Source organism: Agelaius phoeniceus, chromosome 6 (assembly GCF_051311805.1).
Source record: "Agelaius phoeniceus isolate bAgePho1 chromosome 6, bAgePho1.hap1, whole genome shotgun sequence".
Lineage (NCBI taxonomy): Eukaryota > Metazoa > Chordata > Aves > Passeriformes > Icteridae > Agelaius > Agelaius phoeniceus.
The window spans coordinates 48,929,541-48,956,613 of NC_135270.1; the positions used below are offsets into that span (position 1 = coordinate 48,929,541).

The 27,073-nt window shown below is 43.4% G+C and overlaps 2 protein-coding genes across 2 annotated transcripts in view; one reads left to right on the forward strand and one right to left on the reverse strand.

Annotated features, from left to right (window-relative positions):
* Positions 1-2,178: 2,178 nt before the first annotated feature.
* FAM181A (family with sequence similarity 181 member A) lies at positions 2,179-4,659 on the forward strand. The gene is made up of 2 exons (XM_077179419.1): positions 2,179-2,385; positions 2,796-4,659. The coding sequence occupies exon 2, from the start codon at positions 2,867-2,869 to the stop codon at positions 3,734-3,736; it is 870 nt and encodes a 289-aa protein (XP_077035534.1). The 5' UTR covers positions 2,179-2,385; positions 2,796-2,866; the 3' UTR covers positions 3,737-4,659.
* Positions 4,660-9,267: 4,608 nt separating this feature from the next.
* ASB2 (ankyrin repeat and SOCS box containing 2) overlaps positions 9,268-27,073 on the reverse strand; it is a 29,513-nt gene continuing 11,707 nt past the window's right edge. The window contains exons 4-10 of the mRNA XM_054635709.2: positions 25,680-25,846; positions 24,803-24,958; positions 22,633-22,878; positions 20,224-20,395; positions 14,854-15,415; positions 11,043-11,196; positions 9,268-10,299 (exon numbers count right to left, since the gene is read on the reverse strand). Of these exons, the coding sequence (XP_054491684.1) occupies positions 10,163-10,299; positions 11,043-11,196; positions 14,854-15,415; positions 20,224-20,395; positions 22,633-22,878; positions 24,803-24,958; positions 25,680-25,846 (1,594 nt within the window). The 3' untranslated portion in view covers positions 9,268-10,162. The remainder of the gene's footprint in view (positions 10,300-11,042; positions 11,197-14,853; positions 15,416-20,223; positions 20,396-22,632; positions 22,879-24,802; positions 24,959-25,679; positions 25,847-27,073) is intronic.

Here is a 27,073-nt window from a genome sequence, read left to right on the forward strand (position 1 = left end):
TGTGCAGGTCTGTTATCCCCCAGTAAGCAGGCAAGTCACATCCACCCTCCTCAATCCAAGCAACCCACTAGCCCTCAGGCCCAGAGCACAGCCCAGGGTTCTGGAGCCACCATGATTGGATGTAGGTCTCATAATACATGGCACGAGTTTCCCAGGCCTCTGAGGACATAGTTCATTAATATCCTGACATAATCTTTGTCTCCCAGGCACCTGTCACTTATCTATCTCTCCCTTTTTCCACCTTGGGAAACCAACTACCTCTAGTGGGAGACTGCACCATGAAATGTGGTGTCCCAGGCTGGGTTTGAAACCTCAAGCACAGGAGTCAGTTTATTCCTGCAAAGAGAGACATGACCCCTTGGTGTGCATCTCTTTGAATGAGCTGAACAAAACCTCTCCCTGCAGCCTTAGCTGCACAGAAGTGTCTGTGCAGGCCACACAGACACTAGGAGGAGAGAGGCACACCTGCAAGTAGCAAATCAGCCACTGTGCTACAGCCCACCGTGCTGCCAACAGCTCTGCAGCACATTCTGTTGCTGACCCAGGGTCTCCCTAGACCAGAAACACCTCAGCCTGGGCACCACCACATAGGGCTCAGGCCAGACTGAGAGAAAAGGTGTGAGTAGGGATGAGTGCACCAATACAGGGATCACGAAGAGTCATCCCTGAGGCTTCTGCCCCGACTTCCATATAATGGCATAGTCTGGATCTTGCATTCCTGTGATGAAAATCGAATAAACAGAAATAAAATAAAATAAATAAAATAAAATAAAATAAAATAAAATAAAATAAAATAAAATAAAATAAAATAAAATAAAATAAAATAAAATAACAGTCAGTAAAATACATGTAAAATGTGGCTGTTTTCATCCCTCAGTGCTCAGGCCTTTGATGCTTCATAATAGTAAAACAGATTTAACTTGCAAAATGTCTTGGACTTCAGTCCCTGCTTTCCTCAATACACATCTGTGTTTGGTTCAGAGCTGGCAGTAACTCCTTGATGATGGGTGCACAGGTGCTGTGCCCCTATCCAGTCTTCCCATCTCCAGGGTACTGGGGACTAGAGAGCAGGAGCAAAGCTTCTTCAGCTGTGGGAGGCAGCGGGTGCTGGCTGGCATATAGGCTGCTGCCAGCTCTGTGTCATCAGTGCACACCAAGGGCAGCTCTTCTGCTCTCCTTTTCCTCCAGCTCTAGGTTTTACTGTGCTTTTAAGTAATTGTCACCCCTTAGGGACAAGCCTTCGAGAAGGCAGAGGGCTCGCATAACTCTGGATCAGTAAAGGAAGCAGTTCAATTAGCATTTCACACGCCTTTTCTTCCCTCTCTTCTTACCTTCCCTGCAGCGGGCATGCTTTCCCCTTAAAGGATTGTCCTGTTTCTGCTCCTTGCCAGCGTTGGCAGGGTGACAGTAGTCGAGTGTGCAAACTTGTGCTATTGTCCCCAGGCCAGGGGGAGTCATGGAGACCCACTAATATGACACAGGAAAATGTTTGCTGATGGCAATTCTATGGGCTTTGTCTAACTCTTTCTCCATCATGACGACTCGATTTAAGTCTCTAACTGTTTGACTACAGATGCAAGAGTACTATCCAACTCCATCCTTTTGTTCGGGTAGTTTGAATGGGTAATTCAGCTTTTGTGTAACTCAATTGAGGGGGCAAACATAAAGACAAGATTCTTGAGCGCTCAAGCTCCCTTTCCATGGATATCTGCACATCTCTTTAGAGATTTGTTCCTTTCCTACCTTTTTCTGACATCATCCTACCCTTAAAAAAAAAAAATGCTCCGATGGGGAACAGTTAAAAGTAGGCTAGTCCAGTCCCCCGTATTATATTGTCCTGTGCCAATGAAGCATGTTTAGTATCAGCCCCCAGACAGCTTTCGAGAATGCAGAGAAAAGGGTGTCTAAACTTTCCTAACTGTTCTTCAGCATTTTTGCTTTGAATTGTGTAATTTTAAAATGAAAGGTTTCCATCGGGGTGAAGGGAATAGGGAGAATGGTAGAAATCATGGGGAAATGATTGTATTTATTAGCTGTCTTTCTGCGGCTGTCCCCATGGAGACAATTTGTGATGGCAAAGAATGCAAGGAGGGGAGGCTGATGCCTGATTGGGATGCTTTGTATTTGGCAAAGTGGCTTCTGATTGGCCTGGGAGAGCCCCGAACTCGCTGGAGTCGATATTCATTCAGCTTGCTCAAGTGCTTGCTAAACTACATCCAAACACTGGCGGGCCCCGGCTGCCTCCGCCGAGGTTGGCGGTGTGTAACCTGCCTAACGAGATTAGCGGGGAAGGGGCTCTCTCTCTCTCTCTCTCCCTCTCCCTCTCTCTCCTCTGCAGCGACGCTGCCGCCAGCACCGGTGAGAAAAGCATCTGCCGCTCGCCGGGTGAGTGTCCGTGCTCGCTTACAGGGCGGCCACCGCGGCTCTGTCCAGCTCAGCGCTCCCTAACGAGATTAGGCGCTGATCTGCTGTCCCTGTGAGCCGCTCCCCGTGCGGTGTGTGCCGGGGCAGCCGTGCTGTCCCTGGGAGCCGCTCCCCGTGCGGTCTGTGTGTGCCGGGGCAGCCGTGCTGTCTCTGGGAGCCGCTCCCCGTGCGGTCTGTGTGTGCCGGGGCAGCCGTGCGGGGCCGTGGGCTGCGGGCACGCGTCCGGTCCCAAGGCAGCTTCCCTGCATGGCAGCGAGCTGACCGACAACTTGTTTGTGTGGCTGAGAAGTTTGACATGTCCTCCCTCCGTTTGCTTAGTGCTGTTTGAACCAAAGCTTCTCGCTCAAAAGTCTGCCTGTCATGTTTCGCAGGTTTGCCGAGGTTTGTCTGAAGAAGGATTATAAACTTTTCATGGGAAACTCTGCGCGGTGCATCCAGTGAGATGGCATCGGACAGCGAGGTAAAAACTCTACTGAACTTCGTTAACCTGGCTTCGAGCGACATCAAAGCGGCTTTGGATAAATCAGCTCCTTGTCGCCGGTCAGTTGACCACAGAAAATATTTGCAGAAGCAGCTCAAGCGGTTTTCTCAGAAGTACTCACGGATCCCACGGTGTCACCCAAGCAAAGCCCCTGAGTGTGGCTGGCGCAGGGGGGCAGAGGACCGGGCTCGCGGCCCCCTGCCCGAAGCACCTGAGTCCAGCCCGCACGGCGGGGCTGCCGCCGACAAAGTGATGCAGGCAGCCGAGGCAGAGGAGAGCCTCACCGGGGAACGGGTTTTGCCGGAACAAAAACCCGAGGCTGCCCGACCCGACCAGGTGCCTATGAGGAAGCGACAGCTCCCCGCCTCCTTCTGGGAAGAGCCACGGCCGGCCCAGAGCCTGACGGCCAGAGCCTTTGCTGCCAGCCCTGAGGGGCTGCAGGCCCCCAGAGACCCTCCTCCCTATGAGGGGAAGAAAAGCAAACGGAGTCCAGACGCTGCTGGGCCGGAGAGCCACCCTGACACTGCGCCACATGCCGGGGACAAGGATCCCGCCGTGGCCCTCTCGGGCCGAGTGGGTGCTTGGACCTGCTGCCCCTTCCCCTGCCCCGGGCCAGGCGTGTACCAGCCCCCGGGCGCGCTGCCCCCGTCGCCCTTCCCGGGGCTGGGGCTGTGGAGGAAGAGTGCGGCCACGCTGCCGGCGGAGGTGCCGCCCTTCTGCAAGGAGGCCGATGGCCCGGGGCAGAAACTCTACAGGCCCATGGTTCTGAAACCCATCCCCACCAAGCCCGCCATCCCCCCTCCCATCTTCAATGTTTTTGGCTATCTTTAGCGGGGCGGGAGTCGGAGTCATGCCGAACACGACAGCTCCCGAGGGGGGTTGGAAACGCCCGGCCAGCCTCCGGGCATGAGCTGCTGGCAGCGCCGAGCGGCAGCGGAAGGAGGCCGGCGGTCGCACCCTGTGCCTCGTGGGCGGGCGGCAGGGAATTAGGAACTGCTGGGAAGGTACTTGGGCACACTCTCCTCTCTGTGCACGGGGGTGAATCGGGAATAAACCTTGCCAAGCCGGTGGCACGGAGCATGACCTGGTCTCTTTCATCGATGGGCATTGTCTGAGCCGCGGCGAGCGGGGCTGCGAGCCATTCCTAGCCGCACTTGTAACACCTAGGAGACCTCCTCCACGTGGGAACATCTTTTCTGGGGCTGCCCTGCGGCAGCAGCAGTGAAATGGAATGAATTAAATGCATTCAAAGAGTTTTTGTATTTTAAAGTAATTCCAGAGAAGTCAAGATATTCAGGTCATTTCGTTTTGCATGCAAGAGACTGGAAGGGTGGTATTTGATATGAAAACCACTTGTGATTGATTCAAGCTCTTGTTGTATGTAAATACTGACAGAATTAAAGGAAAAAAAATAAGGGAAGAAAAAAGGTAATTTTATTTTGGTGATTCTGCAAATGCAGTCTTAGTTTTGCCCCACTGGGTAGACATGGGTTTGATTTGCAACTGGTGGGGAGATATGACGGCTGAAATCTCTGCCTGTTCAGATTTATACAAATCAGAAGTAATTTTCCCGTAAGTAAATCTTAGCTAATTATTAAGTAATTAGCCAATGCTAAGCTGGTGCAAATGAAAGAGGGATGAATTTCCACATCAAGAATTGCTCTGCATCAACAGAATAAATAAGGAATCTTATTAGTTTAACACAAAACCATTGGGTGTGATGGAAGAAAAAAGTAAAGAATAGACTGCCTTGATTTCTGGCTGAGAGATATCTTTTATTTTGCCTGATTTTAAAATGGTTTCACAAGACCTGGCTGTAAATGTTTTGCTTAGCATTTTCCTAATTCTTTTTAGCAAATTGGCATTGGAGAATTTATTAGGAAGTGTTTTTAAGTTAGGTTTCTCTTAAACCCATGGAGAAAGTGGTACTAAGACACAGAAATGAGATAAGAGGGGTTTAATACAGCAGGTGTATGTGTCTATTTGGCTATACTGGAGTAAATCACTGAAGTCAAGAAAAGTATATTTTGGGACAAAAAAGGGACAAAGAGTGGACACCCATGATCTCCCAGGGCCTGAATCTGCTCTTGCTGAAGCTAATGGGAACTTCCCCCAGGACTCAATAAAAAAGTGGCCTTGATTGGTTGGTCTGTGACTAGCGTAGTTCTCCATGACTCTTGATATCTCTACAAGGGGAAAACCAGAAAATGCTTCATTTGAATGCATTGCAGTCATTTAAAAAATATCATCTGAAGCAATTGTAGAGTATCATTTTGTATCTTCTAATGGCCTTGGTATTATATAACCAGGTTGCAACTTTTATTAGGCAATGAACTACCGCTGGGATTAGCTCAATTGGTTAGAGCCTGGTACTAATAATGCCAAGGTTGTGGATTTGATCCCCTATGAGCCATTCACTTAAGAGTTGGACTTGATGATCCTTGTGGGTCCCTTCCAACTTAAAATATTCTATGATTCTACTCCCAGGCTAAAAGTGGTTTACTCTTTCCTCAAACCTCACATATCCCACCAATGTTCACTTTTATGGAAGCAATGTCTGTAATGTGTTTGTAGTGCAGGCAAACAGTAGAAATAGAGATGGCTTTCATTGCTTTCTCCCCACTATGGCACTTGATTTCTGTATCAAGCCAGTATAGACTGTAGGAGAGAGAGCAGGAAATGCCTTTGGTAGCACATACGTGCAACTAAATACAAGATGTGAGGAGCTAAAGAGCCAATCTAGGGGTCAAAGACTTCAGGTTAACTCTTGATCCAGAAGTAAAGATAGGAACATATTTAGATGCCTTTCCCTTTTTTGGAAAAAATCCATGAGGAAACTGTCCCTCTCCAAAAGGGGTGTAACAAAAGCCAGAGCCATTGAAGTTAAAGGTAGGAGAACAACATCTTTTCATTTACAGTCCTGTAGGTAAGGAATTTTGTTACATGGAAATGGGGGGCCTTTTCTCACATCAATAGCTCTGTGTTGCTGCCATAATCCAGATGCAGCCAGATGCTGAACTCTGTTTCAGTACTATCAATACAGAGCAGCCTCCTTGGTATTGGTCTGGATTTCCATCTGGGTGGCCAGACCAGGTCATGGGATGAACTACTGGTACTGCAGTAGTTGCTGTGCTTAAGTGTTCCTCCTTGAGTTCATTAGGGAAATTTCTAAGTGCTGTGGATCACACCAGAATAAGGACTTCAGTAAAAATTAAAATACTTGGCAAAGTGGATAGCCTCTATATAAATTTTATTTCTGGAGAAATCCAGAGGAAGAAGAGAGTTAAAACCAAGTTTCTATATTTTGAATATTAAATTCCTAGTTTCCTTTTTTTTTTTACTTTTTTAAAACTCCTTTTTATTTGAATGTATATTGCTCCACATTCTCCATGTAGTAGAATAATGTGTTTTAAAGTTGTGATAAAGGATTGAAACAGACCATTCTAAATGACCTCTGACTCAAATATTTATGCTCCTACACTCAGATTTAAACTGATGTTAATTTTTCAAAATCCTTTGTGACATAGAACATGCCCCCCCAGCCCAAGGCAGGCAATGGCCCTTTCTGGGGCTTTGAACTGGAGCAGCAGTGAAGTAAAATACAAACGAACAGAAGACAATTGTTAAGTATATTCAAAATCCCTGAATGGGGATGTGTGAGACTTTGCAAAAGGTTTGCAAATTATAGCAACTCTGTCTCCTCTCTAGCAATACTTACTGTTCTCTCATCCCTGAGATTAACAATGGAATTATTAATTATTCAAGCTTGGATTGATTCAGAATTTTTCTGGATATTTTTGTGTTTGGCTGGTTGATGGTTGATATTGCTATTTGGGACAGCTGATAGTCCTTAAGAATCTACTTGTTTATTCATACATTGTTTGAAACATGGAAACATAACATTTGAGAGCTGCTATTTACTAGAACAGTGCAGATTTAAACTTTTAAAAATACAACAGCTTTTATAAATAATGGGAAGGGGGAAGTAAATGAAAAAACTTTCATACAAAATGAAACAAAAAAATCAAAAAAGTGCACAAGAACATCAAGTGAATTGCACATGTTGCAGTAAAAAAAAGTACAGTAACCTGGTCATGAAATATTCCTAGAGCATTTCACATAAAGTCATCATCTCTGAAGGAGTCTAACTATCACACTCAGTGAAACAAGCCACTTTACCTTGCACTAGAATTACTGATCTGCTTACAAAGCCTGGCTTGCCTGGGTTTTGGAGTATTTTTCTTTTCACAGTAAATGTAAATAGATGCATTAAAGGCACATTGAATTTGTGCAGATTCAGTATTGCGCACAAAATAGTATGTCAGTGACTGGAGTGGAGAGGTAGTGGGCTCCATTTCAGTGCAAATAAATGTAAACTGAGTGTGTGAAGGTTTGCTTTAAAGATCAAGCAGAAAGAACTTAATAACATTGTAATTACCAGACTCCCCCTCTAACAGATAGACTCTTCTCACCTCAGTTTCTGTGCACAGCATGCACGTATCCTTCCCACAGTTGTGTTATGTTCCCATCAGACCAGTGCTCTCTGGCTCAGTGACTCCTTCTCAGGACAGATCTTTGACAGCAACTAGGACATGGGTCTCCCAATAGAAATAAAGGTCTCTTGGTTGAAAGAAGAAATGGGCTTTCCATATTTATCCTGTTCAAACCCAGTTTCAGCTTCTCCAAGGACATAAAAAGAAATTGCTACTTGCCAGACTTTTGTGGACACAAAAATGTTGGCTATGGGGAAATTCCCAGTTTGGGATGCTTATGAAATCCCACTTCTGGAGTTATGTACTTGGTGATTGTGAGCCCTTCTACCTGCCAGGGTCTCCGGGGCTGTCACTGCTCACCAGACTCTGAAGTGGTCTCCACCAAGCTCTGTCTGTATCCATCACCCTCTACAACTCTGCTTTTTTACACTTTATTTCAAGGACTTCTGATTTATATCGATGTAAGACCCAGACCTTTGTTGCACAGCCCCCGAAAGTGAGAGATGCATGAACTCCACAGTGATTTCCTATTTCTCCAGGTACTGCTTACCAATACAGGGCCTTCACTGGCAGAACTGATATAGTGATTTCCTGTTCCTTTTCTCTCCACCCAATGTTTTTCTAACCTAAACCAATTCCCTGTTCACCCTGCAGGAGACAAGGGAGTAGATCTTAAACTGGCAGTAAAGGAAGTTACTGGATGAAATTTCACCAGTGGAGGAATCTCACCTGACTTTCTTTCAAAGCTCTACAAGAGCAGTGTTCAGTGTGAATTGAAACTCTGTTGGTTTTTCAATTTTTGCATTTTTAGAGGGGACAGCAATGGACAGAGTAAGCAATCCTGTAATCCTGTGCTTCTTCTGCTCACATCCTGTCCCACAAGTGATGACATTTCATGCAAAGTCATCACAGTCTGTGTGCCCAGACAGATTGTATTACTTGTATTTGTGCAACACACTTTAGTCCTGTGTTAAGGTATAAAACTCCACACAAATAAAACTCAGTGCAATGTATTTTCCCTACTTAGAGTTCTGTCATATCCCGTGGATGGTATGCAGACCAACAAACAAAACCAGATCTGTAAGGTCTCTGGTGGGGACTCCAAGCAGGCCATGGTGCACAGCTCCTCTGTCACCTAAGGTAAGGAGTGTGCTTCTAGCATAAGATCTGCAAAGATGTAGTTCCAAATTTAGTTTCTTCCATTCTTTCTTGGGTGCCTAGTGAAGAATAAAGCACTCATCAAAGCAGTTCACCAAGTCACACCTGTCAAGGAATCTGTAGTGTCTGCCAATGCCTGTTCATGGGCTCCTTGGCCTCCCCAGCTGTGAGGGAATGTGACTTGTTAAAAACTTCAATAAAAGAATTTCACGGACAATTATAGTGGTTCTGCAGATAGATGGTGACTTGTTAAGCTGCCATAAATCAGTTGTGGATCTGAGCTGTAAATAGGTGCCCTAATTTTCAAAGAAGCTGAGATAATAACTTTCATCAGTGTCAAAGGAAGCTAAAAGATACTTCAAACTTCCAAAGTCAGAAAATTCAGGGCTAAATTCTGAGATTTTTTATTCTGCCTCAGTAATATCTGACACTGTATATGATTTCCCTGGTTTAAGTGGAACAACACCTGGTGCAAGCAACTTGCCATTGTTTAGGCATCTGAGTAAGGATTTGGAAACCTAATTCTGGGTATTCATTTCCATAAATTTTGCAGTTTGAATTCCATAATTTTCAAATAATTTCTCTTATTTTCAGTCATGTATTGTTACAGCCACAGAGGTCCAAGGAGGTTGGAGAGCTGGGTTTTATAGAGATAAGATCTTCTGGGGGAGGAAGAGAATAAGTTGGTTCAGCAATGTTGCCTCTCTCCTTCATATCACTCTCTCTGTTCCTGCTCCTCTAGGGCTTTGTTCTGTTCTGACACCAGCTTCATGAAAGCATAAACGTACTGTTTACAGTGCAGCTACTTCTAATTTACACCAAAAAAACCTGAAAGAGCTAAGGGTTGCTTTCAAATCCCTAGTCTAGGAAATTCTCTCAAGCAAAATTTCACTTACTTCCTATTGCAAATATAATACAGAATGAACTCTGCTCACTATGTGCAAATATAATTCTTCCATCCTCCTTAAATAAACCTTTCCTTGACTTTTAAAGGATTCAGCATTTCTGGATTTTAGTCTATTAAAGAGTTCTGAGATTTGAAGGTTCATAAATCAAGTACTTAATAAGAAAGGTACAAAAAAAGAAGTAAAGGTGTTAGCAAGGTGGTATCAAAATATCAGAGAATTAGCAACCAACACACTTAGCAGAAATCCAAACAATAGAACAGAAACTAAAATAAAAATCTCAGTCAGTGAAGGTAATGTGATTGCTTTCCCAAACACGTTGATTCTTGACAAGTTCTGAATTGTGACCACATCAAGGATGCTAAGCTCCACCACAGCTTCAGGACAGTTTTGAGTTCCTCACTGATACTTGCTTCAGCACTAGTCATTTGTAAGTATTGGCTTTCATTTCTTCTTCTTTGCAGACTAAGTGAGGTGAATTGTATGTGTTTTCTCTTGAAAAACCTAACAGCAGTCTCCTATGTTAGCTGTCTCCTCCGTTTTCTTCTCACTCCTGCTTCAAAAGCGCATTTCTCTCAGATTAGTCACGGGAGGGTGCTTGACCAAGCCAGCAGCAAATCCTCCCTGCTGTGCACCTGTGCCACAGTGGTGACGCTGGGTGCCACGCTGGGAAGCTGCTGCACATCCAGTGTGCTGGGGGGTCACTGTGAGTAGTCGTGCTGTAGATAGCGGATCAGTCTGTCGGGGAGGGGCAGCGTGTCCAGGAGTTTAATGCGGTTCCTTCCAACCAGGCTCCGGACCTTGATGCGGCAAAGGTGGGAAAGAGGTCGTGGAGGTTCTGAAAGACAGGTGGGTCAGAAACATGAGCAGAACGGGTTTTAACTTGAGGGACTTGAGCTCAGCTTGGGCAGGGGAGTATCAGGAGGAAAATGGGAGAAGGAAGAATGAAAAAAAGGTTTTTTTCTGTAATGAAGGGATAATATGTCCGGTGGCAAAACATGTATACTGAGGCATGACATGGGGAAGGATGTGGGCCTGGAGGATGGGGTGCTGTACCCATCTCAGCCATAGCAATGGGCTTTCTAGGAGGATTTTAAAAAGCTACTTCAAAGTGTTTAGCCTTCCCAATGAAAATAAACGCAATAGGTACCAAATTTAGCTTGGTGCCAAAAAACTGATTCTGAAAATATCTATGAAAGACTTTTTCCTGAGGGAAAGGATATTAGGAGAGTGGAATATTAATAAAGGCTTTAAAGGCCACTGGTGCCTGCTAGGCTGCTGTGGAGATGGCTGTGCTGCCCACCTGTCCTGATCTGACTGAACCCCAGCTACATCCAAATGGGCCTTTCTGCACTGCTGTGCTCATTCCCAGTGGGTCAGATCGATGGCTGATGTGCATTTCTCACCACAGGGCCAGTGACATACCAGAAATTTCTGACACTCATACCTGGTCAGTCACAGAAGGGAAATCCTTTCAAGGATTTCAAGTTTATGGGATGAATACTAAGAGGAGATGGTGAATGAGGTTTTGAATCCAACAGTGGGACTGTTTGTGCTGGATTCTCTTCTGGGAGATCATACCTGCTTTTTCTTTAATGACAGCCCAGTCCTCATAGCTGTCAATATGCTCCTTGAGCCGGGAACAGAGCTGCACATTTCCCACATAATCCAGAAGAACATCGATGATCGGCCCAGCCCAGCGACTTATCTCTGGAGTAGACACCATTTCACAAAACTTCAAGGCAAAACAGATGGACTACCATCAGTGGGACATAAATGCACTTGTGGAAACAGCAATTGCAATAGCCCTGATAGCTTTGATGGTACCCTCCTTCTACCAGCTGTGAGTGCAATCACCAGTTTCCCTTCAGAAAACTTCAACTAAAGCCTGTTCTTTTCCAGCTGAGGGCAGAACCCCCTCTTTGCAATCATAGGATGACACAAATCCCTGGCAAAGTCAGGAGCTCTGGAGCATGCAATAATGCTGAATTGTTTGCAAGTCCCAAGATCCTACTTCCACAGAAATGCAAGGGCAGAGCAACTTTGCCCCACGCTAGTCAGGGGCTACTGGAAGGTCTATGCAGTCTAGGGCCCTGTGACATAGTATGGGTCCTTTCCCCTCTTGGATGGGGCTCTGGGAGGTAAAATGGAATCTTAGGGAAAGAGGGAGATTCAGAAGAATGCAGCACCTCCTACTTCCTGTGGACCTGCTTGTATCTATAGCTTGGGGGACCAAACATCTTACTAGAAACAAGTGTGGAGAAATCTCTGCACAGATGAATCCCTGGCCATTTTACTCACTCGTGTGAGAACTATCCTTGGCCTTATAGAGGGTGCCTTCCTTGCTCAGTTCTGGATCATGCAAATTTTCTATTGTCTCCAGTGTGAGCTGCAGAGTACTGAAATTCATTGCATTGAGGGCTTCTTATGGAGATACTGAAGAACAGATTTAAGAACATGACTTTCAGCAGTCTCATTTTAAAAAAAATCTGCCCACTTTAATCTAAATATGTATATTATACCAGTCAGTTTCATCTGTCTCTCTTAGGGCTCTGCATATGGTGAAGATATCTGTGGACAAAATCTGCATGCAAGCAGTCAGGAAGTTTAACATGAATTAAATCATGCTGTGTGGATAAGAATTCAGGCACAAGGCTGAACCCTATTGAATGCTGGTGGCTGAAGCACCATCCATCAACTTAGTCACTCAGCCTGTCTGAAAAAACCTTCTCAGCCCACATCAAACAGGAAAGGAAATGCACTAGCTTAAAGCTCTCTCAGTTTAAATTCCTTTAACTAGATCAAATTTGATTATTCATGCATGAGTCCTAACTCGAAATCATTAAACTCTTGTGTGGATACTCTTATTCAGAAGTAAAATGTTATTAGTTCACCTAGTAAAATAGAGCTGTGGAAAATAAGGTTATTTTGTTCAAGGTGAGAGCCTTCACAGAGGTGTTTACTACTCTTCTGGCTCTTACTTTTCACCAAACATCACCATGTAATGTTTCCCAGGACAATTAGAGACAGTAGTGTCAGAAGGATGGCAGCAGACAACCCGGTTTCCTACCTGGGCTGCTTATAGGGAGTGCAGTTTTGTATGTCTGGCTGTCACTGCAGTGTTTGTGTCACTGCCATGCAGTTACCCGTGTGAGACACGGACCAGGCACCTGCACATCACCTCCTTGCAGTGACTGCCATAAAACACTGGATCTTGCTCTCTTCTTGTCTCCACCAGACACCCTGCCTGCCTTTTTCTCTCTTCCCTGTCCACAAACTCGGTTTACAAAAACATCTTCTGGAATGAGCACGTTTCAAAACACATTGCAGGACAATGAGCGTAGCAAAATAAAGAAGAGCAATGCCCAGCTGCAGCAGCAGGCGGTGGGGTCGGCGCGGGGCCGGCGGCTCTGGGGCTGCGTTCTCGCAGACACCCGAATGCCCTCTCGTGGCTGGACGCCACTGCCCTCCGTCCCCACTGCCCGGCATCAGCAGCAGCTCCCCAGGTGTGCAGAGGGTCAGCGACCATTCTTCTGTGTTCACTTTCTCCAGGACACATTCATTTAGTAGCATCACTTATTATTTATATTTGTGCATTTTCCAAACCCAGTTACAGTACTTCGTGGCCTTTATAAAGACTAATAATTAAGATTTACTATCCTTTCGTAATCTTACACAAGGAAATAGAAGAACATCCTTTGTGTGGACAAGGCTGTAGTTTCCTAAGATCTTCCATATTTCAGAATATAAATCATATCATAACTACATATTATGAAGCTACCACAGGAACCTCACTTTTATTAGCCAAAATCCTAGCCCTAGCAGTAAAAGCAAATAAAAAACAATATTAGAGGGAAGGGATTACTTTTTTTTTTTTTTTTCTGTGTGCATATCTCCTCACTGCTTTCTCTCTGGACACATAAATTTTTATACAATTTTTTCTTTCTCTGCCTCATACGATGTGACCTTTGAGGCAATGACTCTTTGTGAGTGACCTAATATTTTCTTAGGCAATTGTTTCAGGTGAGATCCAGAAGGAACTGGTTTTGAGTGGCTAGGATACCATAGAGGGCTACAGACAAACCCTGATTACTTTTCTTGGAATTCCATCTCTCTGTTCACTCAGTGTGCTACCATATCACAGATCAAGAACTAGAGATGATGTATTTTATAAATTTTCTTTGACAAAAAATATGGTATACTGGAGGAATTTTGTTGTGACAAAAGACTCTTGAGGATAAAGTCCTCTTTAGGAGAAGAGAGTGATGGACTGTGATGGACTCCTAAAATTCTCTCCATAAGATTTTCTTTTCAATTGGCTTTTTTCCCCAGATATGTTAACTGAGAGTAAAGTCTTTTAGAAGACAGGACTGATAAAAAGGTCAAGATTTCCTAGGATCATTTAATGTTTTCCTTGATTCTTTACACCATAAAAGAACATATATTGGTAACCATACCTTTGGGATTCTGCTGAATCCCTCAAAGCTGCACTTACACTAGATAGAAGCTGATTGATTTTGTCCTCAATTTTTTGCAAAATAAAAAAACTGCCATGTTGAGATTTCATTTTTGAGTAGCATGTTGAAGGACAGCAAATTTTGAGTGGAGCATTAGATTTTGAGATACATTGGAAGGAGAGGAGATACAGAAATCAGAAAAAAAAGTATAATATGAAATTCTGCAAAGTCCTTTAAGGGATTGAGAGTCCCATTCCAGCTCAATGGAAGCTAAGACCAGCTGCATTTTAGAAAGGACTGCAAAGATACTTGTATAAAATGTAGATATCTAAAGCCTGTAAATGGCTTCAAAAATATTAAATCATAGACCTAAATCTCCTAATCTCTTGTGAAATCTTCAAATATAACTCAGTCACATAGCTAATGTAATAATTTATGCTCTCTCTCCATGACTGCTTTTCCAGTAGACTCAGAAATTGCAGTTGTTCACATTCACTGGTTTACCCTCACAGAGTGAAGCACTAGACTGTTTTCATGTAACCAGTAGCTAACATTCTGTATCAGACAAAACAAATCCTACAGGGCAAGTTAAAAAATAAGGTTTCTACCTCCCATATGTTATCATCCATATGTTTGTCAAGAAAATATGCCTCACTTTTGGCACCTCAGGTCCAGAGGAAAAGAGCATTGTAGAACTCTCGTTAAGACTGTCAGGATGGCTACAATTCACTGTAAATTCAAGCTATGGCCACAGTGGCTGTTCCCTACCTTCCTGCAGTCATTGGACACAAGCTTGGAATGTTTGCTGGCAATCCCTACTTTATTTATGATTTTCTCTTGCAAAAAAGTTGGAAGAAAAAATACACTAATGTTGTTAGAACCCACTGGTAGGAGATGTCCTTAGAAGTCCTGCAGGTAGACTGGGCAGTGCTTACCTGTACTACAGCTGGCTCCCTGGTCACTTGAGGATCATTCAGTCTTTCCCGCCTGTAATTTAATGCAGGGTGTGGGCCATTTCCGTACTGACACTCAAAACAGGAGCCTGCATCACAGCCCAGATCCAGGAGGTACTTCAGCACAGAAAGGTACTTCATTGAAAACATGATGGTAGCTGGAAAGGTGGTGGGATGACTTGATATATAGGCATCAATGTTTGCCCCATGGTCAAGAAGCAGTTTCATGGTCTTCAGGCAGCCGTGGCGGATGGAGATGAGTAACGGGTTAATGAGGTCAACATTGGGGTTGGCTCCAGCTTGCAGCAGCAGCTCTGTGGCGTAGATATTGTTGTTAAAAACAGCAAAATAGAGTGGGGTGGTGCGTCTGTCCTCGTAGAGGCAGGAGCGTTCATCAGAGAGGGCGGTGTTGACCTCGTAGCCAGCTTCGATCAGCTCTTCCAGGATCTCGTCGTTGTTGCGCTCGGCCGCCAAGTGCAGGGGGCTGATGCCGCTGCGCTTGACACGGGTGCGGCTGGTCACGGGGATCAGCATGGACACAATCCTGCCAGGAGGAGACTCAGTGAGCAGCAGTGAGCTCTAGGGGATCTACAAACCTGCAGCAAGCTTTATTCATAGCTTTATGATTGTACCCCCACAGCAGAGCCCACTAACTCGGGAACAACTCATAGAAACCAGACTGCAAACCTCAAACCTGTCAGCAACTCCCTGTGCACTGACCTTGCAAAAAATATGAGTTGTTTGACCTTCCCCTTTCATGAAGGAACACATTTTTTGAGATTATTACCCAGTTTCTGTGATGTAATGGCAGCTACAGGGACAGTTGCAATGGAAGAGATGACATGCTGGCACTCAGCCACCCTGTTGTAACTTAGGTTCCACAGCCCAAATGGCAGACGACCAGCCAGGAGCTACCAGACATTCTGCACCTTCATCATAATGCTGAGGGTAGGACTGGAGGAAAAGGTGCACAGTCTCCAGCCTGAGGTGCCAGCAGAGAGAATGCATCTCCCCTTCTCAGGTTTTGCTTTACTGCTCAGCAGAGAAGGGTGCCAACACAAAGTGCTGGCAGGTTTTGTGGGTCACAGCCACAGTAACAGGCTTGACACCAGACAGGAGGTGAAACCCCATGTCTAGAGGACTGAGCTAGGATAAACAACAGATTTGGTTCCCAGGCCTTCCCTATTAGATTTTACAATTCAGTTATTACCCTGCATTGGTCCTTATCCTGTAGGCCTTCACAGTGCAGCTTTTGGATATAGCAAGTTCATGGGGCTATCAATGTCCATCCCAGATCACAGGGAGCCAAAAAGACAATTAGTAAAAGGGAGAAAAAGAAGTAAAAATATTTTCCAGGCTGGTTTCCATGTTTCAGCTGAGGGAGAGAATGTGTGTAGCCAAGTCCTAAACCCCAGTAATGAGGGATTGCTGTTGGAAAGTGTGATGTGGTCTCAAACAAACCAACATAAATCAAGCTGCTCTAATATTTAATATGAATTTCAAATATATGATGCACAGGAGCCCTGCAGTCACAAACCCATGATCACTTTTATGTCTGCACGGGTGTCAATGGAGCTGCATGACCAACCTTCATTTCCTGCTTATAAAGTTGGTTTAACCCATAAACCAATGAAGGTTTATGGGTTAAACCTTCATTTCCTGCTTATAAAGTTGGGTAATGTAGCCAAGGCTCTAGGATGATTCTGTAGAAATAGACAAGTCACCTCAAGGAAACTTACTTTTAGAAAGAGCCTACAGCTCATCCAACCTGAGTCTGCCTGCTGTGTCAGGAGTTGCCCACAATATCTGTGGGCATAATATCTGTGTAGAGAGGGATATCTTAAATAGGAACTTGTGTGAGCTGGGAAGCCAAGCACACCTTCTCCACCTCCTTTCCTCCCATGCAGACTACTCTACCCAGCAGTCATCAGCTCTCGTGACAGACAAACATGCAAAGCTCACTTTCCTACCAAGTAGTGTGCCTCCTTTAAAATGCTGCATATCTTCAGCTTGACTGCAATAGCTGGTCCCAACACTGGGCCCTCAAACATATATTTGCATAATGAGCTAAGCCAGTAAAACCTTTGTCTGTGATGATCTTGTGATCCTGTGAAACACTGAGCCTCCAACGCTCCCAGGAGCTGAAATAAGGGTTGAAGATATAATTTTACAGGATTATGTTCCTATTTACGTGAGGTACTGTTGATGTCTCCAAGTTACTCTACATCTCATTTTTAAACAAAAAGGCTTTTAAATTATGTAAATATCTTGGGAAATTAAGCACTTATTTTTTTTCTTCACGCAGTCACACTAATTTTCCAGCACTGTGACACTTGCCAGGGAGCAGGAGGTTTGGGTGCTGGTGAGCTGGCAACTTCCCACCCTCAGCAAATGTTCTGTAAGAGCCTAATAACAAAAAGGGCACAGAGCACTGTGAGGACACTGCGCCAAGTACCAGCATTACTCATCCCATGATCAAATGTTTTGAAGATTTAAGGGTCTGTTTTGTTCTTTCCCTCCAGCATATGTGCTTCAGCCAGCTCTTCACATCTGACTTAAAGAGGCACTGGATCATTTCTGTCTGCGAGGGGAACCTGGACCTCACTGCATGGGTGACATGCTGAGGCTCTGCATCCAAATGCTGCAGTGTCCTAGAGCTCAGTACAGTCCCTGTAGCCCACATTTATTTTGGTGTGAAAAGCAGGAAGCATCAAATTGTTACCAGTTTAATTGTGTAGCTTGAACCTCTCTTTCTCACCCTCCAAAGTGGGTCAGTTCAGTAATATGGTGCCTCTGGAGCATTTCCTGTTTCTCTAGAGGGAGAATGCAACTCAAGTGAAGGCAGCCTAGGCCAGACAAGTCAGACCACATCCCATGTCTGTCACAGGGATGAGCTGCATGTACAGTTTTGAAATAGTGCCAAGATTTCCCTAATCCCTGACACCTGCTTCTGTGTTTTCTATTTGTTAGAGGTTATATGGAGGAGAAGGCAGAGCATCCTTAGTGTGAGCATGCCAAGAGTTTACAGACTTGTATTTACTTAATAAATCTGCCCCCACTTCATGAAGTCTTCCCTTTTCAACATCTCAGTTCTAAGGGGGAAAGAGTTAAATGACTGCTTGCAGCTTATGAGATGACCCTTATGAATTTCAGGTCAGAATTGACAAGGTGTCATTTAAAATAAACAAACACCAAGCAACAAGAGTTGATAGTTGAGCCCTGGGACCACATTCTTGGCTTTTTGATGGTAGGGAGCCTTCGTGCTCTGGCAAAAAGTTGAAGTGTGGAATTCCTGTAGAATTACGTACTAAATCTGCAGGAATACAGAGGTCATCATGAAGGGTGTTATTTTACTGAATACCAGAGGAATTAAGAATGATCAGCCAAACAGGCTAAAGTTTTGTCATTTAGATAAATATTTATAAGACAATATATTTTTCTTTTGTCTTTCTTTTCTACTTAGTTTGCAGCAGTTATGCATAAAATTTGTGCTCGGTCTTTTACAAGTGAAAGAAGGCAGAGTTTGAACTAAATTCTGGTCTCATTTATGCTGCTGGTTGTTGGGAATAATTGATATGAGCCCTGATTTAGGCCCTTCCTTCCATAACCCAGGGTGAACTTAAGTTGTGGAATTTCCATGTAAATTCTTTTCAGGTCAGAGTGTGAAACTACTGAGGGGAGGAAAAGAGAGCTTGCCCATACTCTTTATATTTCAGATCAACTTACTGTACTTTCAGATAAACTTTTTAGAAAGTGAACAACTGAAGCTGAGTTCTGTCTCTCATACTTGAAAATGACTTTATAACTCAAACCTTGGAGAAAATTTTGAATCATGCACGTGTTAGTCAGTGCAGTGTGTTCATGTACATGATGTAAGTGTACAAACCTGTTACATAAGTTGACACTGAGCTGCCCTCTAGAATACACAGCTTGCACAAGGAACCAGGCCTACTCCAACCAATATTAATATCCTCAGGTCTATCAAAGTGGTTTAAGAAGCTTAATTTGCATTGCAAAACAAATCTAAATTCTAGAATGAAAAACATTTTGGGAAGGTGTAGTGATGTTAAAAGCTCTTATTCCTCAGATACTGTGAAATATGTAGGAATCCACTGGAGCAGTTCTCTGCAAATACAGCTGTCCTGTCCAGAAACAGGCACTGCAGTTGGACAGACACTCTCATTTGCCTGTTGTAGAAATATTTTGGTAGAAACTGTGATAGTCAGAAGAGTCCTCTACAGTCACTACAGGGATCTGTTACTGCAATAAAAACTTAGCTGTGGGTCACTTACTCTTCTAGCAGTGAGGGATTAAAAGCAGGAACTAAAACTTGCTCTAGGATCAGAAGTAAATGCTATGGAGTTCAGGCTCAGAAGCATGCTGCAATGTCCCAGGTTACTACTTACATGACAGTGCAACATCCCATCCCCAGACAGCATCTTCTAAATTGATATTCTTTATCATAGGATATAGTTTATTACTTTCCTAGAAAAATCTCTGTTTCAGAGGATTGGTAATTCTACCTAATTTCTACTTATTTTTTCCACTAGTTACTTGTCTTCCTGTTTAAAAAATACACTCATCTCTGTCCCAAACACATTTAATTTCAGAAAGAAAGCAGTGGGTCTTTTTATGAATTTGTCTGTTACAAATAGGAGTTATTTGATCATTCACTAATAAAATATATTTTCCAGACCATGAGAAATTCTTGTCCTTCTTTTCTGAAGCCTTTACAATTTCCTGAAAGGTTTCTGAAAGGAAGGATATCAGAACTGGACACTATATTCTAGTGACAATCTCCTACTAATGCCCTAGAGATTCACTTAACCACTTCCTACTGTCAGCAACTGAATTATTGTTATTAAAACCTGAACACACCAGAGAAGAATCCAGCATCTTCTGCTTGTGCAGAAGAATCACAATGGGCCCATGTAGGAAAAGTATTGCAAACCATGCTGCAAATGCTATTAAGGACTAACACTCCCCACCAATACTTTTTCTATTATAATAAATAATAAATATTATATTATAATAAATAATAAATATTTAAGAATATTTTGAGGACTTCAGTTCAATCCACTTCCAAGATATATGATATTATTTAGCTGTAATAGATGATGCCTTGGTAAAATTAAAGGAATCTTTCACCCCACATTCCTGCTCACCCCATCCCATCCCAACCTCCAAACACACTCTCCAGCCTGAGCTCTGCAAGCAGAAAGCCCACTTCTCAGCTGGTACCTGCCTTGCTCACATTGCTCAGAATTGGTTCTGGGACATTCCATTTTCCTTTTTGTAAGGACTTTGGATTCTTATCTAAAAGATGAAACCATGAAACGAACTAAAACTTACTCGCAAATCCCTTTTTTGGCTGCTATGTGAAGAGGTAACAGGCCATCCTTATTGGCTTTGTTAGCATCTGCTCCTTGGGACAAAAGAAACTCCACAATGGGCACATGTCCATTTTTACAGGCTTCATAAAGAGCAGAGGCGTTATCACTGGCTTGTGTGTTTATATCAGCACCTAGGAAGGAAGAAACCCTTTTAGCAACAGAAAGTTAAAGTGAGATGGGAGGAACATACTTTGAATGAACACTTATATTTCCATGCCACTGGAGCTATGAAGTGTGCTGGATGGGGATGTGAAAACAGTCATATCACAGGTGGCACAGTCATATCAGTTATACACCTTTATATCATAGATTTACATTGGTCTCTAATATGATGGGAATTTTATGAGGGACAGTTTATCATGGTGGCAACTATTACGTCCCAGTCATGAATCCAGTCTCTATTCAGCTCAAAGGTCAAAAAAAATTTAAATTGGGCTGTTCTTTATATGGCATGGCCTTTCCTTCAAACACAGCAATTCCATTAATATTTATGTGCTTACACTATGTATATATACTATTCCTGAGCAGGAGTTTGGATTAGATTATCTCAACAGGTGCTCTCCAAAATTCTATGGATATCTATTTATACTGCATATTTATTTATATTTATGATTTATACTTTATATAGTCACACTGTAAGTGTTACACAGATTTATAGTATTTATACTTCTTTTTAATTTTAGTATGTATCCAGGCTAAAATAATACTCTATAAAATGACATCTGCATGGTGCTGATCAACAATTCTAAGGTTTTATTTGGGAGAGCCTTAATCAATGAATATTGTATTTCAAAACTCAGCACCTAGGCCATATCTCTTCACCTCATGAGGGCTGGAGTTAGGCTTCAAATGGTAAGTTTTACTACAAAAAAGAGGAATATTACCAACAAACTACTAGACTATTTGGTAATTTCTTTCTTGGGCTCTAATGTGTACTTTGCTTAATAAATAGCATGCAAGTATAAACCAAGACAATACTTTTTTGCCATAAACAATATGGAATCTAACTTTTTCTGCTGTAGATATTTAAGGCCCTTAAGCCTGAATTTTGGCTGTCATGTACAGAACCATGGTGTTCTCAGGAAGGCTGCTCTATGTGTATCCTAAATGGGAATGACAGTTCACTGGAGTTTTGCTTCTAAACTCCAATAAAGAAACTGATCAGTCTTCTGTTTGATCATGAAAACTCCCTGCCAATGAGAACATTTCCCTGGGCTCTCACCCTAAGCTGAAACATCTGTGTTGTGTTTGGCTCTTTGAAGATGTTGTAGCTGGAAACAACAGGAGAATTACAGTGACAAAACATAACACAGGAACTACATTCCTAATGAGAAAGAAACCCTTTTTATGATGAAAATTGTTCATCATAAACAATGAATGATATAATTTCTGGGATGCTCAGAAGAGCTTTTCAGGGCTTGAAGAGCTTGAAAAAATTGGACAGTTTTATTGGATTTTTTTTTTTGGTGTATTTTTCTCAAAATTGAACTTTAAGGAAATCGTACTATCTATCTAATTTGAAACACAAATCACATTCTGGCTTAGTTTCTTAAGTCATAGGCATCATTATGGACTAACTGGTCATACAAAACTCTCTGACAAGACTAGCTGGGCAGCAGAGCACAATTTTTGTTTCCCAATTCTCATATCTTTCTTAATCATACTAATTTTTTCAAAAGTTTTTCTTATCTTCATTACTGGTAAACTCTTGTTTTGCAAGTGCAAGACCCAAGTCTTACCTTCATTGAAGATAATAGTCCATTGTGAAAATAAAATATGCTTCAGAATAGTAGTGAAGTTATTGTGCTTATTGTAAAGCTGTTTTACATGACTGGTTTAGTAAATTAGATTAAAATTCACTCTGTTTATATGTTTGAACATTTACACATAGGGAGAGTGAGTCTGCTTCTATTTGATATAAACCCATAAACTCGACAGTAGTATTTTATCAATACATTATGAGGACAGCTAACCTTGCCCATCACTGCACATGTTCGTGAGCAGATGGGGTTGGCTGAAGTTCAACTTCTGCCCTCTATTACCACCTGCAGCTGCCTTTTATGACTGACTGGATTTTGGGCTATATGTGTGCAGCAGTATGGGTTTAGAAAGCTGTTAGGAAATGCAGTCAGACAGCACCACATGACTTCTCAAAGTAGGTGACCATGAATGAATGCTGAAGAGGCACATGTGCCTAGACCATGCTCTGTGAAAGACCCTACCCGGTTCCACCAGGAGCAGCAGGGTCTTAGTGCCTCTGCAGGCTAGGCCTGGCCTCCAGAGACAGAAAAACGGAGCCAGGGAGAATTACTGGGAAACTCTGAATTATTAAGAATTAAATGAATAGATGTGTGTAAGCTGCACTCACCACATCTTGCAAGGTATCTCAAAGCTTCCAACTGCCCACTCTCAGCTGCCACAAATAAGGAAGTGATCCCGTAGGCATTTGCTGACTCAATCTTGGCACCCCCTTTCACCAGGATGTCCATGATCTCCAGGTCGTTTCGGGAGACAGCCTCGTGGAGCGCGGTCCATCCCCGATTGCAGCGATGGTTGGTATCTGCATTGAACTGCACCAGCAGTCTTGCAGCCTCCGCATTCTTGCGCTCACAAGCTGTTTTAGAAAAAAAGGAAAGACAGTAGGACAGGCTTTTGAAAATACTCTGCGTGTTGCCTATCTGTTTCATGCAGCCCCAGGCAGTATCATACAAGTGGGCCACAGTAAGACCAACGATCCATTTAGGTCTACACGAGAGCAAAGGCTGCTGCCAAGTGACATTGTCTGAGGCTCAGAAAGGATGTGACAGAGAAGCCAGTCTTCAACTGGACCTGGCTAAGTGTCCTGTGCAGGGCTTGTGTCAAGTCTGGTACTGGGGGAATCCAGCCCAGCTCCTTTGTACCCACAGGAAACCCCAGGGACACAGTGGGGTGATAAGGTGCAGGAAGTAATTTATGAAGAACAAATATCTTAGAGAAATCACATGACCTGAACACTTTCTTTCCAAATTCTGTGCAAACGGACTCTTTCTCTTACTGCCATGGACTGCAGATAAAGCTCTATGTAGACAAGAAAATACAGAAAGCTCAAACCAACAGTTGTGTGAGTCAGTAGCACTTTCTCAATTTATAGCTCAGGACCGTCCTGAACTAAATATAGTTTCTTAATAATTAATATAATTTTGTTGATTTTTATTCTACCAATTGCCCATAGCTTTTTGAATCCCAAATCTTGGGGCCTCCCTTGCACCTTAATGGCAGGACTCCAACCTAAAGGTACATAGGGGTAGCTACATGGAAAAACCCCAGTTAGCATCTGTTGTAAAGTGTACAGAAGAGAAGCATATTTCATAGCAATCAGTTTTTTCCTTGAAATAATAGTGTCTTTTTCTCACAGAGGTCCCGCCTTTTAGTTCTGATTCATCTTAGCAATAGCTCCATAGTGTTCTCCCCCATAAACAGGTGTCACTCATATACTGAAAGCAACTATGTAATTAGACATTTCTCTAATTATCAATCCATAGCTCTGCAGAGTTTAATTTGCTTACATATGATTTCATTTGCTTACATATTATATGATGACTATTTTGTTATGGCAGTCTTTTTAACTCTTTTTTGTTGTTCTTGGAGGATAGTGTAGAAGATACTGCATCAAGGCTAGCCCATTCTTAGTAACAGTTCTCTGGCTAAAGGGTGTTTTCATATCATTGTCATTGTGATTATTATTACTATGAGCACTACTACTACTGCTACTACTACTACTACTACTACTACAGTCATTACTGTGTCTTTAATGCACAGCTGAACAGCCTTTCCCTTAAAACAAAAGCATTTTAAAAGCAGATGTAATGCTAGGCATCCAAAGCAGGAGGCAAGATTGCTGTTTTAACCTGTAATATATGTTTAAATGTTTTAGAGTGAGCAAAGGAGACATGAAGGTGTGAGAGGTCTCCTCTGAGTGTTTGTGATATCATGGATATATTGCTAGTCTGCTAAAAGAAGAAAGTGTTCTTTCCAACCAGCAGCAAAGTAATATGTCTGTGTTAAACACTTTATCTACCTCACTGAATTGTTTATAACTTTATGACTCTCCTATATCACGCAGCCTGGCCTGACCCCCACGGTATATGAATCACTGGCATGTCTACAGTTACTGTGTGTGTAATCCTCCCCACATTGCCCATCTCTTGTACATCTAACAGCTATTTAGGTCCTACTGTTCAGCAGAGCATACATAGCCCTTCACTGGACAGCTTGCTGAAAGTTTGGGACATTGCTGTGCTTAGGGCCCCACTGAGAATGTCCCTCACTCTCAGCACCCCATCACAGCCTGCAGGACAGCTGCTATTTCTGTCTACAGAGACAGGATGAGATAAAGGGCCATGGCATGGCAGGTCAGGCACAGGAGATAGAGGACTACCACAGGGAAGCAGAAAACAAGAGCTCATCACTGACTTTCAGCACCCCATCACAAGAGATCCTGCAGTTCTGCCTTGGTGGTGCCAGCAGAGCTCGGCACCTCTGTGAGAGCAGCTCCTCACCTTTGTAGAGCGGCGTTTCTCTGGCCTTGTTGGAGATGTCGGGCTCAGCCCCAGCCTGCAGCAGGGTGAGCAGGCAGTCCAGGTTGCCCCGGCTGGTGGCCAGGTACAGAGCTGTCTCCTCATTGAGGGTGCGCTGGTCGATGGTGCCTGGGTACGCTGGGGAGGAACGGGGAGCCCAGAGTCACTGTGGCATGCAGTGCAAAGGATCTGCAGCACCACCACCCTTCTAAGTCCTTGAGGGTTTCAGTTTTTACTTTACTTTACATATTTTTAGTTTATTCATTTCCATAAGCAGTGTAATTTAGGAATATACTAATGGATATAGTACAATATACACACTAATGTATATATATATAATGTATACTAATATAATGTTACTATAACTCAGGTTGAGTATCGAAACCTGTCTTCAGTTTAAATTAAAATGTCCAGCTTTGGCCACTAGTCATGCAAAAAGTTGTTGAGCAACTGTTCTTCACCTGAAGTTTGAAAACAAACTACAGCAATTAACTTCAAGCACCAGCAAAGAGATGCCGGGTTGGATCTCCCCCCAGGGGAAAAGGGGGTTATTTCTGACAGCTTGCAGCAGCCAAGCAGCTCATAGCAGGAGAGAGCTCAGCTTCAAGGCTGCATGAGAAATGCAGGGCTTGGCAGAATCTATCTCATATCACTTTCTCCCAACTATCCTAACTTTTAGAGGCTTCAGTCTGGAAACCTACTTTCCAAGAGAAGATGAAATTAGTATCTAGGCAGGGAGATTGGAAAGAAGCTTCATATACAGCCCCAGGCTAGGATTGAAATACTGATAATTTGGCCTTTTAGTTTATTCATGTTCTTCTTTTCCCTGTTGTAATTAGTTAGTTTTAACTTCACTGACCTTTTTGCAACAGGCTCAGGCAGCCCACTTGGCCATAGTATGCAGCTTCATGGAGGGGTATCCAGCCATCCTTATTAGGTACAGAAAGGTTTTTTCCTGATTTCATCATGTTGAATACTGCTTTTTCATCTCCATCCCTGATTGCTGCCACTACAGGGTCAATTTCTCTTTAAAACAAGATTAAAACTTGGTTATTCCTTCCTTCATTACTGAGAAGCTTTCTGCAGCAACATCACTATTTGCCCAAAAGAGTGAACCCCTGCAGTCTATATAGCATGTATTTATACAGTGAGACACCATAGGGCCTGTAAAGGTAAAATTTGTCTTCTCTAATTTTGTTACTGTCAGCAGATCAGAAGAATCACTGTCTGGAGGTGCTGATCACTCTCCTCAGAATGTAAGGGAACTAGGTAGGTGTAACAAATGTCTGACACAAACACTTATATTTTAGGTGTCAGGAGTTATGGAAGGCTGGCTCTCACATTGCTCTATACACTGTGGAGTGTCCATGACTGTGATAGTTGCATCACCACACTGTCCCATGTGGCATGGTGCTTCCATGTGAGATCTTTCAAATAAGATCAGCTTTGAAGATAATTACCCCTGCTCATCCTTGAAGAAATTTTTAGATTTGATTTGTGGGTAGCTTTAACAGAAATTATCAATAAATCTTACTCTCGTATTTTTAAGATACTTCTTATTTCCTCACACAGTCCTGTTTTCAGAATTTAGCCAGTCCACTTATGGAGTAGGGAGAGCTTTGGTTAGAGCATGTGAACACTGGGGTGTTGGCCTTGGCTCTCCTTTCTCCATCCAGGGAGGATTGAAAAATTGAAAAAATTCCACCTACCCAGCTCCCTCTGCCAAGCATGCATTCTGCACACTCTGGGCAGCAACCCATTTCTCTGAGCTGTCTGAGGGTTTGCAGAGCAGAGCTGACCTGGGCACACCAATCCCACTGCAGAGCAACCCTGACAGCTCCTGTGAGTCTCCCCACACAGCAGGAGTCCCAACACTGCCTGACAGCCACTTTTCCCCAAGTCAGCAGCACCTGAACAGGACCTGCCACCCTCCTTCCACCCCTTCTGATGCTGCTGGTAGCATGGCAGAGGGAGGGAGCTGGGGAGCTCGTACCCTGCAGCCAAGGCAGGCAGGACCCTTGCCCGTGCTGGGCAGCAGCTCTGTGCATGCTGGTGGGCTGTGCCTTCCAGTGTGGACATCTGCTTGGGCTCCAGCTGAGCTGTGCTGGGACAAGGCAGCCACAGCTTTGCTACTGTGAGGCACTAAATGACTAAGATTCAGCACGAAGGAAGGAAACACTTTACCAGTTCTAATGGGGACTTGCAAAAAATGAACGTGGGCTGTAGTTTCAGAGACAGAAAACAAGAAGTTGC

Coding starts and splice junctions, on each gene's coding strand:
- FAM181A (XM_077179419.1), top strand. CDS start 2,867: ATGGCATCGGACAGCGAGGTAAAAACTCTACTGAACTTCGTTAACCTG.